General features: G+C 33.3%; 1 protein-coding gene across 2 annotated transcripts in view; it reads right to left on the reverse strand.

Moving 5' to 3' along the window:
• METTL15 (methyltransferase like 15) overlaps positions 1–21,010 on the reverse strand; it is a 218,427-nt gene that overhangs the window by 107,496 nt on the left and 89,921 nt on the right. For both annotated transcript variants that reach the window (XM_011977240.1, XM_011977239.1), the window contains exon 4: positions 6,018–6,154. In XM_011977240.1, the coding sequence (XP_011832630.1) occupies positions 6,018–6,154 (137 nt within the window). The remainder of the gene's footprint in view (positions 1–6,017; positions 6,155–21,010) is intronic.

Here is a 21,010-nt window from a genome sequence, read left to right on the forward strand (position 1 = left end):
TCAGTTTTCTGTAAAAATGTTAGTTTCTATTTCTGACTTAGTTTTGACAGAGTAAAGGACAAGGGATTTTTTTTAAGAGAAACTTAACTCCTCTTTTAGAATAATAGCAAAATAAATAAAAGAAAAAAATTACTATATTTCTTCAAAAGGTGTTTACTTTAAAATGACAAAATGTTTCATTGTGTGCTCTGCTACAGGTTGCAATTACATAAATACTTTTACGAAGATATGTAATCTATCTATCTACCCTTTCAACCAGCTATCCATCTATCCATTATTCCCAGAAATACTCCCAAACACAAATGTGTGTTTTTCTCTCTCATGCATACTTTATTTTACTACTATACATGTGGATATGAACAAATTACATATATAGCATTACTCTGAATTTTCTATTTTGCATAAATATGCAGAGATGTAATCATAAAATCTCTGGGTTTTTCTTAATCATTGTTTTCTCTTTCCCTGAACGTCCTTCAATTGTTAATCCTGTCTTTCTCAAGTTCTCCATGATTATATACACACAAGCAATGTATGTATAAAGTTTGTAGGAAATGTAAAAACATGTTTCCTTAGATATTCTTTTACTTAGATGGAATAGATTCTAGGCAGATTATGTGCTTTATATTAAAAGATGTCCACCCAAATTAGATGAAAGTATCTTTTTCTGCATATCCTCACTAGCAAAATTATGCTTTTTAGTGTATTGCACCATTATTATTTTGATTGCTCTCATTATTGCTACTGAATTGGAGCATCCTTTCAGTTTAATCTTCTATGAATCACCCTTCTGTATGTTTTATTGTCTTCTCTCTAGTTTTGTAAGAACTTATGCTATATAATAGATATCAATCTTTTTCCTATCTTCTATATTACTAACATTTATTTTTCAAATTAGCTGTTAGAAATTAGCAAACTATTCTTGCTTTATGCTTTTACATAAACATATTTACAGATTTATGATTTCTAGTCTTAAGAAGTTTCTCACTCCTAGATTGTGTATATAGTCTCTCCAATTTTCTCATAGAACTTGTATATTCAAATTTTCACAAATTTTTTACACCATCTAGAAGTTATTCTTGAATCCAAATTTTAATATGGGTCAATTTTATTTTCCTCAAATCTGACAGGCATTGTAACAGCATCATTTTTTAATAATGCACCATTTTCTCAATGAATTAAAATATTTTTATCTTCAATTAAATGCCTTTATTTAGCAGAATCAATTTTTGGATTATTTCCTCCACTAATCCACTTGCCTATTCTTGTATCAATATTGTATTGATTCATTACAGTGATTTTATCGTGTAATCTTACATCTAGTAAGGCAGGTTTCCTCTTACTTTTTAATTAAAAAAACATCTTGTCACTTTTTGCCCCATATAAACTAAGGATCACATCATCCAAATTTAATGAACAAAGTAATTTACATGTACAATACATGTATATATGAATTTTGGGAGTATTAGCTCTTTTTATTTGTATTCTTTCTGATCTGTCTATCCATCCATGCATTCATGCATCCATCCATCCATCTTGAGACAGGATCTTGCTCTGTCACCAAGGTTGGAGTGCAATGGCATGACTAGGGCCCACTGCAATCTCAACCTCCTGAGTCCCACCACAGCCTCCTGAGTACCTGGGACTACAGGTGCGCACCACCATTTCTCTGTAAGAAACAGTGTCTCACTATGTTGCCAGGACTGGTCTCTTAACTCCTGGGCTCAAGAGATCCTCTGGCTTTGGCCTCACAAAGTGGTGGGGTTGCAGGCATGATCCTCTTCACTCCATCCTCTTTTTATAATATTAATTCTCTCTACCTCAAATATGTCTTCCCTTTTGTTCAAATCTTCTTGTATGCCCTTCAAAAAATTATAGTTTTCCCACTTGGAAGTGTGCTTTTTGTTAAATTTATTACTAAATATTTTATATAATTTTAGGTGCTTTTGTGAATAGAATATTTTTTCCCATTTCCCTTTCTAGGTACTGCTGGGGCTCAGAAAGCAATAGCCCCAAGTGAAAGCCTAAGAAGCAGCCTCAGAAGCAAAGTTACCTTCTGACCACCTCTTTCCCTCCTGTCTCTCATTTTCCTCAGAGACAAGCCACACTAGAATCCCTCTTCCCCAACGTGGGTCATAGAAACCAGAATCCCTTTCCTCCAAAGCCAGATTTAAAGCATAAAATATTATTCTAACCTCCCCCATAGAAACCAGAACCTTTTTTCTCCAAAGCCAGCTTCAAAGCCTAAAATACTATTCTAACTTCCCCTACTTCTTTCTGTGTAACAGAATAGATGACCCTAAAGAAATTAAGACCCTCATTCCACAGGAGTCCTACCTTCATACCCAGGAGAAAGGAATGATGCATAGAGAGACCTTATTGAGTTCCCCCAACTCAGCCAGTTAGTGTTAGACCATATATCCTTTTTGTCCAATCATAGCTCTACATGCTCTCCATACTTTATTGAATTTAAACATAAAAAATGGATAGTTCTCGCTATATCTTTGTATCTTCTTTCTGAAGGACCTTGTGCCATGTAAAACTATGATCAAATAAATTTGTTACTCTTTTCTCTTTGTTATAGGGGTATCAGCTGTGACCCTTATAATAGAAAGGAAAGGGCTGACTTTCTTGTTGTCCCTAGAGTTCTTCTATTCTGAATAGAGTTTTAAATTTTTAGCTAAACATCATCTTATTAATTTTATAAGTATTTGGGGTTTTTAACTATTCGGTAAATCATTATAAGAAGAATATTCTAATTAGACTTTGTCAGATCTTGAAAAAATATTGAGAAATATTATTTATAGAAGTTAAATCCTATTCACATCCTAATTTTGTCTTAAATAGTTATAGTACTTCACATTTTAGGAAAATACTGCTTGTCCTTGATTGAGAATATTTTACATTTAAGTAGTTTCCTTAAATGAAATTTTAATAAGAATAGCTAGTTGATTATTGTCATGCTTATCAATCTATCATTGATTAACTACCTGACATGGAACATTCCATCTTCATGAAATAAACTTCATTAGGCCATAGGTATTACTATTTTAATTAAATGAAAGTGAATTAGACATACTAGTATTTCCTTTCCAATTTTTATATTTCTATACTTCAGCAAACTTAGACATTTTTCCTTTTTATACTATCTCGATCAAGATTTGGTATTAGGCCAGACATGGTGGCTCATGCCTATAATCCCAGTCCTTTGGGAGGCTGAGGTGGGATGATCACTTGAGCTCAGGAGTTTAAGACCAGCCTGAGCAACATAGGGAGACCTCATCTCTACTAAAAATAAAAAAATTAGACAAGTGCATACCTGTAGTCTCAGCTACTTGAGAGGCTGAGGCAGAAGGGTCAGGAAGCAGAGGCTGCAGTAAGCTATGATGGCATCACTGCCCTCCAGCCTGGGCAAAATAGTGAAAACTTGTCTCCAATAAAAAAAAAAGATGGGTATTAAAATTATGCTAAATTCATAATATTAACGGAAATAATTTTCCAAATTTACCATGGTCAGGATTAGTGTAAAAGGCATTGCTATTTCCTCTTTTTTTTTTTTTTTTTTTAAAGAATTAAATAACTGCAAAGCCATTTGGTCAGGGTGTTTTTTTCTATATACTTCAGCTACCTTCTGATTTCTATTATGGTGATGACATTCAAATTTTATAACTATTAATCAAGTTTTAATAATTTATATTTTGTTAGGATATCATTCATTTCATCTAGGTTTTGCAAGTTACCAGAGAGTTGCAGTTTTATTATCTTATGATGAACTTATCTTGTGTCTATGGTTGGTCTTCCTTCTCAATCTTAATCACATGTTTTAGCTCTAGAAATCAGGCTCAAAAGTGATTTTGCTATTTTCAAAGACTGATCTCTTGCGATTTCTTTATCCTTTCAATTTTTTTCTTTTTTTTTTTTTTTTTTGTTTATAGTTTCCTTGATTCTAGCTTTTATCTGTATTAATTCCTTCTTCACGGCTTACTCTGATCTGCTTCCTTTTTCTTATCTAATTTATTCTGTTTGACAAAGAAATCATTTTGTCAATGAAGTAAAAAAAGTCTCAAGATTTGAGCTAAAGCAGTAATATTTAATAAAATGAGATTGTGAGGCTAGGGATTAGAATACATGTCCCAGGTCTGTCCCCATAAAGTCACTTATGCCTTCTAGCAAATCACTTCATCTATCTGTCTAATAGTTTCCACATCTATAAACTAAAAAGAATATACAGCCTGATAGTTCCTGTTAGGTTAAAAAAAATTACACATGGTAAAATTTATAAACTTTAAGCTACATTTGAGAAAGTGGAGTGTTTAAAGGAATAAGAGCCATTGAAATCACTGGATTGGGAATCATTGCCTTAAGAAACAACAATATCTTAGGAAAATTCAGTTTTTCTATGACAGTAAAATATGACTGGCCCTCTTTATCTGTGGATCCCACATCAATTGATTCAACTAACTGCAGATCATAAAAAAAGATAGGTGCATCTGTACTGAACATGTACAAAACTTTTTTCCTTGTCATTATTCCCTAAACAATAAAGCATAACAACTGTTTAAACAGTATTTACTTTGTATTAGGTAAGTAACTTAGAGATGATTTGAAGTATATGGGAGGATGTGTGTAGGTTATATGCAAATACTGCACCGTTTTATATAAGGGAATTGAGCATCCATGGATTTTGGTATCCACTTCTCCTCAAGTACAAAGGGACTGCTGTATAAAAGAGGTCTATACTTCATGCATGTTCACATCATAACGAAGTGAACTCATACAATGTTTCACAAATATGAATGCTCTAATAAAACATCTTATTAAAGAAGGTACATCTAAGTTACACTGCAGAAGACAGATAGATTTAAAATATTAAAAATTAGTACCATGTAATTAAACCACATCTTCATATTATTCTTGGAAGAAATGAAATAATCTGGGGTCAAATGGTAGGCTTCAGGGACTCCATAAATTCTGTGATCTTGCAAACAAAAGCTTATGTGTATTTATTTATAGTTTTATGGGGAGAGTTAATCACATTCATTAGATTTGCAAAGAGTTTGGGACCAAGAGACTAAATACTATTCTAGATGACGAATTAAACTTTCTATTCTTAGTGTCTAATTAAACTTTTCCATGGTCATATTTTTGGAACTTCACCAAAGAGACTATTTTGCTGTTGAATAGCTACAACTAGTAAAAACTCTAGTCCACATCAAGTCAAAACTTCAACTTTTGATAGGAACTATAGTTCACATCAACTCAAAATTACCTCTCAAATTCCCATCTATTTTCTTGACTCCAGTCTCTGATGAATGACAGAATAAAACAATTTCCCATTCCTGAAAACAGTCCTTTATGTATTTGGAGAGACCCATCTTAGCTCCAAGATATTTTTCTCTTTTAAAATGATGGCTTTAAACAACAAATCATGTAAACTCTACTCCCTAATTCAAAATGTTTCTTTATAGGCAGATGGTTTTACCACTCATTCATGTAATATTTTATATTTTTAAAAAGTTCTTTAGTTATACATCACTTTTTCTGATAGAAGGGTGGATCACTCTAGATTTATTTGTGAATTTCGGAAAATTCAAAGCAAACAAGTATATTATGTTGATGTATATGTCCCCATGAGTTCTACAGAATTCTCACATACTTATTTACTCTGCTAAATTCTTAGAAATAAACTCATAAAAATGTTTAAAAATTATTTTTTGACTATGAGTTATTGTCAAAATATTATTTGTGGATGGATTCCAAAACATTTTCAGTCTTGTAAGTGGAAGACATTTTTGTATTTCTTTTTATGGATTCAGAAAGGATAACTGAAAAATAGCATTACTTTAAGTGGCACTAAAAATATCACTTACATTAATTATTTTTGGGGAAAAAAATTGAGAAAATATTTAATGGAGTAAAATATAGCCCATGCAAAGCAGAACAAACTCCAAAGTGGTAAGCCAAGCTCTGTAAAACTAAGAACGAAAATCAAATAAATATGCAACGGTATTACTTACGGATACAACTCTGAAAGATGTTCAGCTAATGCATAAGCTGTCGGGTCTCTGTCCAAGGCATACAAAACAATATCTGACTCCTTCTGTAGAATGGCTTTTGTGTGCCCTCCCGAACCAAATGTCATATCTAGAAAAATCTAGCAAACACAGAAAAAGAAAATTACAACTTAGCATAAACAAAACTTATTCTTGACAACTATCTCAATTTCTAGAAGCACACAATGATTTTCAGAGTTGACAGTAAATAGGAAAATAATTACAATGGTTTTGTCTATGGTTGAATTTGTTATATGTGAGATCTGGCTCAATTATGAGTGATCAGTCTAAAAGAACTGATCAGACTATCAGTAAAATAACCTCTGACACAGACTGGCTAATTCAAGACAAATTTATATTTCTCTCTATAAGGTCAAACTGGTCACACTGTTGTGCCCCCAGCTCTTTAATACTTTCCAGCATCCAGCTGGTAATAACATTTTCAATAGTTTCTCATTTGGAGATGGCTTACAATTAGTGTGGCTCATTTTATCTCAATTTCTCTTAATGCTTTCTATGAAAATGATACTCAAGAAGAGAAAAGACAGAGAGATAGAGAGAATAAACATCCATAATAATAAATAGGCACAGGACAAATCAGATAAAATCTTGAAAACTGACAAACTTACAGATTATATCTGTAATAACAAAATAACAAATATGAACTGAGAAGAAAAAAAAAAGCTTTTCAAGTCAAAATACATAGGGTAAATTCTAGGTTTGACATGAAGTATTTATGTCTTTGGGATCGTTACTTAAAGCTGCAAAATTCCAGTGTCTTTAGCATTTAAAAAGAAAATGAAGAAGAAAAGAAGATACTATCACCACCTGCCTAATTGGTAAGGTAACATATCATTTCTTGTGTAAATCAAAATACTTTTAAGAGTGAAACATTTGCCAGTAATAATTTTGCCAGGACAACAGGATAGGATGTACTTGAGTACATATCACTCAACGCTTGGCTCATTCCAGATATACAGTATGGTTAATTGAATCTGAATCTATTTCTTGGCTATTTGGCCACACTCCAAAGAGAAAAGTCATGTCACAGTTGAGCAAGAAACCAGACCTGGATTATAAGAAATACATGTGTGTACTAGTTAGTTGATTGTGACTAGTTTGCAACTCAAGACATTCTCCACATATTCCCTTCAAGTTATGCTCTTAGTTTAATGGGACCTTTCAGCAAACTTCATTGGTGTTATGAAAATAAAAACAATTACTCTAATAATATTGACTACAATGATGAATAACATAAGTCTATTGGCTAGATTTAAAAATACCTAAACATACAATTTTCTTAAAGTTCATGTGCATAGTACATAAGAAGGGAAATTCCTGTCATTTGAATATATTTCCCTGCTCTGAATGTTTCCACTTATTTCAGGGACAGTGATCGGAAACTGGGCACGCAATTATGCTTTGATTTTTTGGCTCCTATCTACCATGCTGAGTCCCATCCTCTGATCATGTCCTCATAAAAGTTAGCCTGCTATTGAAAGAATAACATGGAAGAAATCTTCTGATCAAAATTAGAGGATGGACATAAAACAGAAAAAGATGTAAATGTGGTAAAAATGTACAAGCATTGCTTTTTAACACAAATGTTTTAGTGTGACTTAACTTTGTACTTCTATCGCTGTCACCATAAAAGGCATGGCTAAATATATTTTTCACCATTTTAAACAATATCTTTTTATTTTTAGAAACACTTAAATCTCAAGATGAAATAATTTCCTTTGCCAGTAACTTATTTTATACATCTATGAATTGGTAAAATCTTCCACTATACATTACATCAATTTAAAAATTTTAAGAAGTTCAACATAATTTAACCGAAGAATTTTTTCCCAAGCAAAATCATAAACTACTTCCTTGTCATGGTATTAATACCAAGCCTTGCTATAACTCTGGATTTAAACTAAAAGTAGATTAAATAAAACAATTTAGATATGATTACCCTTATTCCAAGACAAGAAAGTCCCAATCAGTATTTAAAGAAAAATCATCATCATTAGCAATATTCTGAAAAATGTGATTATAATTTACATGATTATTTTTAATATATCATGATTATGCCCTTGTAGATGTACTGACAATCAAGAAAGTTTCCACAGGGGGAAAAAAAATCTGTTACTACTAGTCAAGTGTAACACAGAAAGCAAAAAGCAGCAGACAAATGGAATTTGTGAAACTAGAGGTAAAACCCACCATATGTCCTGAGTTAATACATGATTGGAGCCATCAACTCTCATTTTTACAATTCTAATATTCATTTTTCATCACATGTAATAGTGACATCTAGGCCTCATGAGCCAAGCAGCACTACAATTGAAAAGGGAGCCAATTAGTTTTCGCCTTCCTCTAGGTCACTAACATAAGACTACAGTTTAAAATCTGTATGAGTTGCAAATAAAAAAAGCAACTGGTCAATTTTTGTGGTTAACAAAGAAATGCACAAGAACAAATAAATCTGAATGTTTCAAAGTAACCCTTCTATGGATCTCATCTATACATATATTCCAAATGTATATTTTGTGCTCCAAACATACATGGAACTCTTTCTTTGAAATTACCTGATATAATTTATCCATAAAACAAAACTCACATTGTAATACTAAGTTTATTCTGGTTATTTAACTGACAACCTGTATAACCCTAAACAAAACACTTGAATTCTTTAAGTCTCAATTGTTTCATCTAAGAATAAATGGGAATAAAAGGTACCCCCGTTTATCTCACAGAGATTTATAAAGATTACCTTATGTCATCATTACAATCACGAAGGAGATGTCATTAGATGTTATATATACATTTCACAAACTAAGACTGCACTAAACTAGTAAGTGGCAAATGCAGGAATTGAATAAAGACGAATCTGGGCTTAAAACCTGTGTTCTTTCACACACCTCTCTGTCTTATTAAGTCATAAAGTCTATATCTGCATACTGCTTTATGGTTTACCGAGCATCGATGTTTTCCTACTCCACTAAAAAATGCTCCATGAGGGAATTAGACAACTGGCATTATATCCATTTTTACAAAAAAAAAAAAAAAAAGGGGAAAACTTAGGTGCAGAGAGAAAATGTGACTTGATTAAGATCCTATTACTAGTAAGTGAGGGGAAGTGAACTCTAAACTAGGTCTCGCCAACACTAAATTCTCTGTTCTTTCTGAAGAGTGAAAGAGGAAGAAAAGGCAAAAGTGAAAGAGAACAAAAAATGTAAGACATGATTGGGGTTCAGAATCAAAATGAAAGTGAATTAAAGTAAAAAAAATTACAAACCAGCATTTGAGGAAAATGATTCCTGATTTCTACAATCCCCCAACTTTACCTCCAACTTAATATGGCAGCATCAGTGCAAAACAGTAGGTGCTAAGTAATGTGATATGAATAAAGGAGCTCAGTCTCCCAAAGTAACTATGTTAAAGGTAACAATTTTCATTTGTGCATTTGAGTCTAGAAACATTCTTCAAAATATAAGACTCATTACCACAGGACCATATAAAGTAGTTATAATTCAGCTCGAGATGTCCAAGATTTTTAGAGTCATTTAACATCAATGTATTCCTAATATTGTCAATTGATTCATTAATTAATGATCTGTTATTAATTTTATTATTTAACTCTTTTGCACCATGTTTTTATTTGCTGATCACTCTCCTTTACATTTGAAATAAGAAAACTAATAGGCTAGTTCTTTCTAATCAAATGCAACTAAATGTCATTTTATCCCCTATGTTCTTCAAATATGGACAGACACAGACACCATATTTCACAGGTCAAAGGGACATAACAGACTATTCCACCCCCTCCTTTTACTTATGAGGAAACCAAGGCCTGGAGAGGTTACCTGGTAGCTAGTTGGGGCAAAGCTAATAGTAAAATGTAGATCCTATGTCCTTTCTACATCATCTCCTAAAACTTACCCACTGAAATTATATAATCACATTGAAATATAAACAACTGTTTCTTCAAAAAGTTTTCTCTTAATATGAAGATATATAGGTAAACACTGTTCCTATACAATGATTCTTCCAATACAGTTAAAAACAACCAGTGTTCTACCAATCTAATTTTTTAAGTCTTCTAATTCAAACCTGTTAATTAAGTCTCCAAGAAAGATAATTATTTTGTATATGGTTTGGTATAAATGTCCACCTATTATCTGTAACAGTTACTGATGAAGACTGACTTACTGACAGGTTACACATTCCAATTTGATTTTGAAATTTAAAAATGATTTTTAAAATCATAGACTCATAGGTGGTTAGAGCAATCAGGACCCATGGAAATAATGCACGTTTAATTCCTTTACTGTACATACTGTTCCACCTTTCTAAAGAATACATAGCTCTATAGTTTCACATCTCTCAAATTTGATATCCTTTAAGACTCATCTCAGACTCCTCTCTGGAGTTGGAGATTGACAGAAATCAAGGCATTGGCCCAAGATCATCTTGCAGAGACTAGATAATTATTTATCTTTTTCAATCCAATCATTCTAACCATTGAAATTTTCACACTGGAACAACACTGTCAAAAATGAACATGAAAACATTTTTAGCCATAAACAGTATGAGGGCAGATCTTCCAATTTCATTTTCCTAATGTTGATTAGTCATTTTCAATCTGTGGAAGATTTTTAATAGTAAGTTCCCATCTTAATTTGGAAACAATATGGCCTGACTTCACTTTAAAACTTCATCCTATGAATATTTTCTGGCAATTGCTAATTTTGAATTTTTAGAATTAAAGTGCTTTTTAAAAAATTTCACTTAAACTTCACCTATTTACAACTAGTTTCATTTTGGAGTACTGAAATGTGAGAAGCGCATGCTTAACTGTATGGATTTTTTTTTTCTGGAGGTAATTAAAAATGTTGGGCATTAATTAATCATCTGTGTATTTATTGAGCATTCAGTATAGAAGAGACGATAACAGGTAGATATTACATTATAGGCCTTCCAGTCTTGTGAGGGACTTTAGACATGGAAACAAACAGCTATAAGCCTAGTTAAAAAAAAATCAGCAATATAAGAAAGATATACATAACATTACATAAGGAGTCAAAAACCAGAAATTTATTCCAGTCAGTGGCAAGATGGACTAAACTGGAGGAGGGTACAATTCAACTGATCTTTGAATGCTAAGCAGAACTCACAGTTCATCCTGTCTTCTCATTCTCCCATATACTCCAAACTCAACTGGTTACCAAATCCTGTTGATTTACCAGATCTTGAATACTCGAACCCCCAGTTTAATTTAGGCCTCCATATTCCCATGCTTTACTACTGAAATAGGCCCACAATTCATACCAATTCCTCTAATTTCACTTCTAATTTTTCTTACTACACGTTAACAGGCTATCCTATCTTACATAAAATTTTAGCATGTCACATCTGCATTTAAATCCCCTCAATGGCTCTCCAAAGCTACAGGATAGAGTCTAAACTTCTGGGCATAATGGGTAATATTCTTCATATTCTAGCCTTTGCATTTCTTTCCAATATCATCTCCCACTACTCTCAAAAATGAATTTTACAACATATTTTCTAGCCATACAGAATATGTGAAATTGTCAAATATGCCAAGATGTCTCATATCTTTTCTCCCTTTTTTGCTTTGTCCCATCTTTGTCAAATTTTATTCCCAAACAATTATGACAGTCCTAATATATCCACAGCATTGTTCTAAAAACTAGAAATACAACAGTGGGCCAAAGTAGATATGGTCTCTGGTCTCATATAGTGATCCCCCAGAAATACAAACTACCATCAGAGAATACTATAAACATCTCTATGCAAATAAACTAGAAAATGTAGAAGAAATGGATAAATTCCTGGACACACACACACACCCTCCCAAGACTAAACCAGGAAGAAGTCGAGTCCCTGAACAAACCAACTGCCTCTGAAATTGAGGCAATAATTAATAGCCTACCAACCAAAAGAAGCCCAAGACCACGTGGGTTCACAGTCAAACTCTACCAGAGGTATAAAGAGGAGCTGGTACCATTCCTTCTGAAGCTATTATAAACAATTGAAAAGTTGGGACTCCTCCCTAACTCATTTTATGAAGCCAGCATCATCCCTGATATCAAAACAAGGCAGAGAAAAGAAAACTTCAGGCCAATATCCCTGATGAACATCGATGATAAAATCCTCAATAAAATACTGGCAAACCGAATCCAGCAGCACATCAAAAAACTTGTCCACCATGATGAAGTTGGCTTCATCCCTGGGATGCAAGGCTGGTTCAACATAATCCATCACATAAACAGAACCAGTGACAAAAACCACATGATTATCTCAATAGATGCAGAAAAGGCCTGTGATAAAATTCAACATCCCTTCATGTTAAAAAACTCTCAATAAAATGTATTAATGGAACATATCTCAAAATAATAACAGCTATTTATGACAAACCCACAGTAAACATCATATTGAATGAGCAAAAGCTGGAAGCATTCCCTTTGAAAACCAGTACAAGACAACAAGATAAGGATGCCCTCTCTCACCACTCCTATTCAACATAGCATTGGAAGTTCTGCAGGGCAATCAGGCAAGAGAAAGAAATAAAGGGAATTCAAGTAGGAAGAGAGAAAGTCAATTTGTCTCTGTTTGAAGACGACATGATTTTATATTTAGAAAACCCCATCATCCCAGCACCATAACTCAAGCTGATAAGCAACTTCAGCAAAGTATGAGCATACAAAATCAATGTGCAAAAATCACAAGCATTCCTTTACACCAACAACAGACAATCAGAGAGCTAAATCATGAATGAACTCCCATTCACAATCATTACAAAGAGAATAAAATACCTAGGAATACAGATAAAAATAATTTCGTAAGGACAAAAAAATATTTAACTGCTCACAATATTACATGGCTGGTAGGGTATGAGAAAATAGTGAAGACCTGAAGGCTTCCACTAGCGTAAAGCACCCAGATAAGTAAAAATAACAGCTGAATGGGCATCAGGAATGAAGAGTAATAATAACAACTATGTATGTAACATTTATTGAAGCTTATTTTATGACAAGCACAATGCTAAATATTTTATCTGTACCATTCATTCATTTTATACATAGGCATACAAACACACACATACACACTTTCAGTTAATTCAGTAATTCTCAAAGCTATACTCTGAGGTAAGTCACTATTATTATCATCGCTATTTTACAAAGAAAGGGAGGTTTAGGAAGAGTTAAGTAAATTGTTTGAGGTACAGCTAATGAGTGACAGAGACGGATTTCAAAAATAATTATGTCTCCTGCCCACCTGCATGAATACCTACTTTGCTTTTTCATAGAGGTAGAATGAATTAGATGTGGTGAGTGGAGAAGTGAAATAAAAAATAATCACAAAGCATGCCATCTGGATAACTTGGAAGATAACAGATACAATTATGCAATTACTATGCGCCAGCACTCACTATGATAAACCCTTTAAAAAGTCAACTTTGGGAGGCCACGGCAGGTGGATCACCTGAGGTCAGGAGTTTGAGACCAGCCTGACCAACATGGTAAAACCCGTCTCTACTAAAATTACAAAAAATTACCCAGGCATGGTGGTGGGTGCCTGTAATAACAGCTACTCAGGAGGCTGGGGCAGCAGAATCGCTTGCTCCTGGGAGGAGGAGGTTGCAGTGAGCCGAGATCGTGCCATTGCACTCCAGCCTAGGCGACAAGAGCAAGACTCTATCTCAAAAAAAAAAAAAAAGTCAATTTAATTCTTACAACAACCTGAAAGATGGATAATGTAATCCCATTTTACAGATGAGTATATTGGAGCCACTTCAAAAAACATGACTTGATAGCACAATTAGAGATAGACGCAGAAATAAGCATTTTTTTCCCTCCCAGCTGCCACCTCTCAATTAGTGTTACAGAAGCCAAGAAACAAATTCTTACTCCAGAAGAGAGAAAATTAAGAGCATTAAAACATATAGGCATATTAAGAGAGAAAATTAGGCATTTTAAAAGAAACCTCTTAAAGAGGTTTAAGAATTTCATGTGGCAATAGAATAATTCTTTATAGTAAACTTGGAACCATGAAGTGAAGGGATTGCTGGATACAGATTTTGAAGAGAATCTACAAATATAAGAAAAATTGAAATCTACAAATATAAGAGGGCTAACTATAACAGCATTAATCCACAGTAAGATCAAGAAGGTAGGTTTATAACGATGCTTAAAAACACGAAGTTCTAAGTATACTTTTAAAAGATCATCCTAATCAAAACCATTGATTCATGTAAAAAACAAAAAATTAAATTAAATTACCTTCACTATATATACAATTCATGGGATTCAGCCTTTGGGAATATTGCGCCTCCAAACAAGGTCAACCTGGCACACATTTGACAACAGAGGCACGCTCCTTTGACATAATTAGTGAGGTAAATGTTAAGAGAGAGACGAGCTAGTATGACAAGTTTATTTGGATATTTTAAAAAATCACTAAAAAGAGTTCATAATGCCCCTGAAATGTTTGTAATTGCTAAGGCAAGCTATTGTTCTATCATTGTGTGCTGAATCACTCAAGACTCTATCACTGACTTCTCTAAGGCTTTAAATGTTTTTTGTCTAACATGTCGACAACTAGACATCTATCACATTTGACACATTTGTCAGACCTGAAATAAATTAGAACATGTAACTGTAAATACAGAAGTCCAACCTTATAGTTAGCTAACATTTTTTAACAAACATTTCTCCTACCAAACCCCTTGATTTATTATTGTCTTGTGAAGCTCTGTCAAGTATCTGTCTGCTAACACTTACTTTGTTTTATTGGTAACTATTATACGGGCTTATACAAAAGAGAAAAAACTCTCAGAAGCAAATAAAGGTTTTACCACAAACAAAACAATTAATGCATTGCAATAAATTTATACCTTTTCCCATTTTATCAGAAGTATTGGTGTTACTATGATGACTCATTCTGCCTAATTCTGCAAATGTTTCCTCTTGTAGCTTAAATCCTTTCCTATTCCCAAAATAAATCTTTACTTGTCATAAAAGTAAAATTTATTTTCTCTTATTTTAAAGTATGTCCTTCAATTATATTAAATAATTGGAGTATTTATCATTCTTTGTGGTGAATAGCTTTCACTCCTACGTGTAACATAGGATGTATTTAATCATAGTCCAAGTCACGTACAACAAAACTGTCACTTAATCTATCTGCAGATAGAAAGGCTAAACTAACACAAGTAGCTAATCTCAAAAATCTAATTTCACAGAGGTCTCTGTCTGAGAAAATGCCAATCTGTCCGCGTCTTTTTTAAAAAGACACACAGTTTTTATCTACATTATCAAGAAATTCACATAACCCATACTGGACAAATGCCAATGAACATACTAACTACTAAGAATGCTGGAGAGGTACTTTCTTTTAAGAATTATTAAATACGTAGATTGTTTATAGCATTTGGAAAAACAATGTGAAAACAAAGAAATACTGAGTTCTTTAGTCAATGTGTTCAGCAAATGCTCTTTTCAAAAAAATTTTTTTTGGCACAAGTCATTTGAGGGATGGCAGTTTCAACATGGTTCTAATAATTAAATTCTTCTCATAAGCAATAATTAAATTAAAATGAATGATGGTAAGATTTTCTATGATTTGGCCTCCAAGTAACATTAATTTTACACAAATCAAAGCAAATCAATACATACAAGTGTTGGTGTATAACCCAGAGCGTCTATGCGTGCATGTGCAAGCATGCATGTATATGAACATGCTTATGCATGTGTAATTATGTATACGCACATATGTGCATATTGCAGGGAGAAATAGAAACTTACATATTCCTGAAAATATTTAAACATGTGACTTCAGATAGCACAAGTTTCAGACAGAGAACAGGGTACACTATACCACCAGGAAATCCTTGTTAGGCAAGTGACTTAACTTCTCTGAGTCTCAGTTTCCTCGTGTGTAAATGGACCATCCTAGTCCACATCACCAGGTTATTGGGATATGCAAATAAGACAATACACATGAAGGAAATCTGAAAAAAGTAGTGTCATAAAAAAAAAAAGTAGTGTCATATAAATAAATAATATTATTACATGGATTTTAATCAAGAAAATAATTATTCACAAAGGCCTAAATTCCAAAAAATTTTATCTAAATCCTAAAGTAATTTATATTTTATGGTTTCTGAATTTGAATAAACAGTAATAGAACCTTTGGTTGGCAGAAGGTTTTTTAAAAAGCAGACTCTTGATAACACATTTCCAGCAGGAGAAATTTTGAAGAACTTAAAATTCAATAAAAATTACCATTGTATGCACTATAGCAAAATTAGCCCAACTATGCTGCATTTCTTAAAACTAAGAAAACAACTGTGAATTAACTTTCATTTAAGCCCAAATTGAAAAAAAAAAAAAACAGATGATCTTTTAAATGCTTTTTAAAACTATATTTTCAAAATGTAAATATTATTTCTTTTCTTTCTCAGATACTAATACTTAAAAGATTTTATAAAATTTCATCACACCACTAATCATAGTTTGGAATTTGTAAACAACTCCATGGAGGGACAATGAATTGAACTATAGGCCAATTTAACTACATTAGTACTCTGACTTATTACTAGAAACAGGCATTTGAAATATCTCAATTTTTTACTGACCAGAAAGACTTTATACAACTTTCAAAGTGGCCAGTTGACTTAAATGAAGTAATATTCATACAAAGATCAATTAATTACTTTAACAGTAAAATTGTTTGTTCTCATGTCAGTTTTCTCCTTTAAAAAAAAAAAAAAAGTCATTCTTAGGAGGGAGTCAAACTATTTCTGTTTGCCAATGATATGATCTTACACACAGAAAAACCTAAAGTATCCTTCAAAAGACCCCTAGATTTGATAAATGAATTTGGTAAAGTCTCAGGTTACAAAATCAATGTATATACATCAGCAGCACTGCTGTATGTCAATAAGCTGAGAATTAAATGAAGAACTCAATCCCTTTTATAACAGCTACAAAAAAAACAAAAACAAAGAAACTTAATAATATATTAACCAAGGAGGTGAAATATCTCTACAAAGTGAACTACAAAACACTGCTGAAAGAAATCATAGATGACACAAACAAATGGAAATACATCCTACATTCATGGATTGGAAGAATCAATATCATGAACATGACGATATTGCCCAAAGCAATCTATATATAAATGCAAATGCTATCAAAATACTAATGTCATTCATCATAGAATTAGAAAAAACAATCCTAAAATTCATATGGAGCCAATAAAGAGCCCAAATTGTCAAAGCAATCCTAAACAAAAAGAACATATTTAGAGGCAACACATTACTTGAATGTCAATTATATTATAAGGCTACAGTAACCAAAACAGCATGATATTGGTGTAAAAGTAGAAACACAGACCACTGGAACAGAATAGAGAACCCGGATGTCAGGCCAAGTATTTAACAACCAACTGATCTTCAACTAACCAGACAAAACATAAACTGGGGAAAGGGACACCCTATTCAAGAAATGGTGTTGTGAAAATTGGATAGCCATATGTTGAAAAATGAAACTGGATCCCTATTTCATTTCAAATCAACTCAAGATAGATTCAAGACTTAAATCTAAGACCTGAAACCATAAAAATTCTAGAAGAAAACCTAAGAAAAATTCCTCTGGACATCAGCCTAGGCAAAGAATTTATACCAAAGAATCCAAAAGTAAATGCAACAAAAGCAAAAATAAATAAATGAGACCTAACTAAACTAAAATGCTTCTGCACAGCAAAAGAAAAAATCATCAGAGCAAATAGACAACCTACAGAATGAGAGAAAATATGTGCAAACTATGCATCCAACAAAGGAATAACATCCAGATTCCACATAGAACTCAAATCAGCAAGAAAAAAAAATCCCATTAAAAAGCAGCCAAATATCATGAATAGATTATTTCTCAAAAGAAGATATACAAATGGGCAAAAAACATAGAAAAAAATGCTCAACATCACTAATCATCAAGGAAATGCAAATTAAAATCACAATGAGATACCACCTTACCTCAGCCAGAATAGCATTACTATAAAGTCAAAAAACAATAGATGCTAGTGTGAATGTATGGAAAAGGGAAAACTTACACACTGCTGGTGGAAATGTAAATTAGTATAACCCCTATGGAAAACAGTATGGAGATTTCTCAAAGAAGTAAAAGTAGATCTATCATTCAATGCAGCAATCCTAACACTGGGTATCTACCTAAAGGAAAAGAAGTCATTGTATCAAAACAATACCCGCAAAAAGGATACCTACACGTATATGTTTATTGCAATACAATTCACAATTGCACAGATATGGAATCAACTTAAATGCTCATCAACCAAAGAGTGGATAAAGAAAATGTGGTATATACACCACTCAACCAAAAAAATGAAGAAAAAAATGTCTTTTGCAGCAACTTGGATGGAACTGGAGACCATTATTCTAAGTAAAGTAACTGCGGAATGGAAAACCAAATACTCCATGTTCTCTCTTATAAAGGGAGATAAGCTATGGGTGCATAAAGGCAGACAGAGTGGTATAACAAACACTGGAAACTCAGCAGACAGAGGTTAGGAGGGCGGTGAGGGTTGAAAAAAAAACCTACTGGGGCACAAGGTACACTACCTGGGTGATGGGTACACTAAAGTCTGAGACTTCACCACTATACAATTCATCCACGTAGACAAAAACCACTTGTACCCCTAAAGCTAGTGAAATAATTTTTTTTTTAATCGTTCTGACAGTGGTCAAAAAATTTAAAAATAAAGTAATCTTTTATTTTTTCTTTTTCAACAAAGATATATTTTCCTTATTAAAAAATGTATTTGTCTCTATGAAGTTAAACTCATCTACATATGTCATCATGCTTGGTCACGAGAGAGAGAGAGAGAGAAAAGAAAAACCATCAAAGGAAGTAAAGTCACTGAAATAGGGCACTATGCAGTAAGTTAACGGACAGAGCTATTTTGGAGATTGGGAAAAGGAATCAAATAAAACATAAAAGGATTGCAAACCGGTATTGTGGGCAACCTTGAATGAAATACATAACCCTAAGGAAAAAGATTCAAGTAGGAAACAACCTTACAATAGAAAAATAGGAAGAATACATTAGGGATAATTAATGTGTAGGATTTAAATGTCAAACTAAAGAGTCTGGACTTTAATTTACAGCCAATATTCTTTAGAGATCTAGTGCCAAGGGGAGTGATATAATTTGAATGAAATGAAACATAAAAACTTGAACAGGAGATATAGTTATAGCAATTTTTTATATTGGATTTATTTTTTCTCAGTCATCCTGAAAATAGCTAATGATATGATTTTCAGTATATAGAGATAAACCTTTGGAGATGTCAATTTGTTGAGAACACAGTTCTAATAGTATATAATCAATTATGGAATGGGGGTGGAAGGTGATATGGTTTGGACCTGTGTCCCCACCCAAATCTCATGTTGAATTGTAATCCCCAGTGTTGGAAGCGGGGCCTGGAGGGAGGGAGGCAACTGTATTATGGGAGTGGTTTCTAATGGTTTAGTACCATCCCCCTAGTGATGTTCTCATGATAGAGTTCTTACAAGATCTGGTTGTTTAAAACTGTCTAGAACCTCCACCTTCTCTCTCTTCCTCCTGCTCTGGTGATGTAAGATGTGCCTGCTTGCCCTTAGCCTTCTGCTATGACTGTAAGTTTCCTGAGTTCTCCCCAGCCATGCTTCTTGTATAGCCTCCAAAACTGTGAGCCAATGGAACTTCTTTCTTTATAAATTACCCAGTCTCAGGTATTTCTTTATAGCAGTGTGAGAACTGACTAATACAGAAGGTAAACATTGATATAAATATATCCTTTAAAGAATTTGGAGTCGGGTGGGGTGCGGTGGCTCAAGCCTGTAATCCCAGCACTTTGGGAGGCCGAGACGGGCGGATCACGAGGTCAGGAGATCGAGACCATCCTGGCTAACCCGGTGAAACCCCATCTCTACTAAAAAATACACACAAAAAAAACTAGCCCGGCGAGGTGGTGGGCGCCTGTAGTCCCAGCTACTGGGGAGGCTGAGGCAGGAGAACGGCGTGAACCCGGGAGGTGGAGTTTGCAGTGAGCCGAGATTGCGCCACTGCACTCCAGCCTGGGCGACAGAGCGAGACTCCGTCTCAAAAAAAATAAAATATAATAAAAAAGAATTTAGAGTCATGGAAGGAAAACTTTTAAATTCGATGAGAAGTATAGTGTTGTGTTCTCCTGAGATAGAATGGCTTAAAATCCAGTATAATTTAGTAATTAGTCTAAAAGTTTGGTCTTCTTATAGTAATGCTGAAAGCCTAAGATTTTAATTATAAGCACACATAAGTAAAAGATAAAGTACTAAGATTGTACAGATAATAAAAGGAGAATAATGGAATACTATGAAAAAGTCTACACACATAAAGTCAACAACTTAGCAGAAGTGAACAAATTCCTTGTAAAACACAAATTATCAAAATTTACTCAGAGAAGAAACAGCTAATCTGGGATTTCTCAGTCTTGGCACCTTTGACATTTGGGGCCAGATAATTCTTTGTTATCAAATATCAAAGGCTGTCCTGTGGATTATAGGGCATTTAATAACATTAGTGGCCTCTACTATTGAGATACCCTAAAAAGCTCTATATCTATTTTTAAAATTGAGTTGATGGTTAAAACCACCTAACAAAGGAAAGTCCAGTTCCAGATAGCTTCACCAGTGAATTCTATAAATTCTAAGATTTAATGAAGAAGTATAACCACTATTACAAAAGTCTCTTCAAAGAAATAGTAGAGGAGTGAATATTTCCCAATTCATTGTTTGGGATCAGCATTACTCTGATACACAGTCTAACAAATTATAAGAAAATTACAGATCAATAACCTTCACAGAACATAGATGTAAAAATCTGCAAAAAAAAAAAAAAAAAAAA

Source organism: Mandrillus leucophaeus, unplaced genomic scaffold (assembly GCF_000951045.1).
Source record: "Mandrillus leucophaeus isolate KB7577 unplaced genomic scaffold, Mleu.le_1.0 Scaffold1753, whole genome shotgun sequence".
Classification (NCBI taxonomy): Eukaryota; Metazoa; Chordata; class Mammalia; order Primates; family Cercopithecidae; genus Mandrillus; species Mandrillus leucophaeus.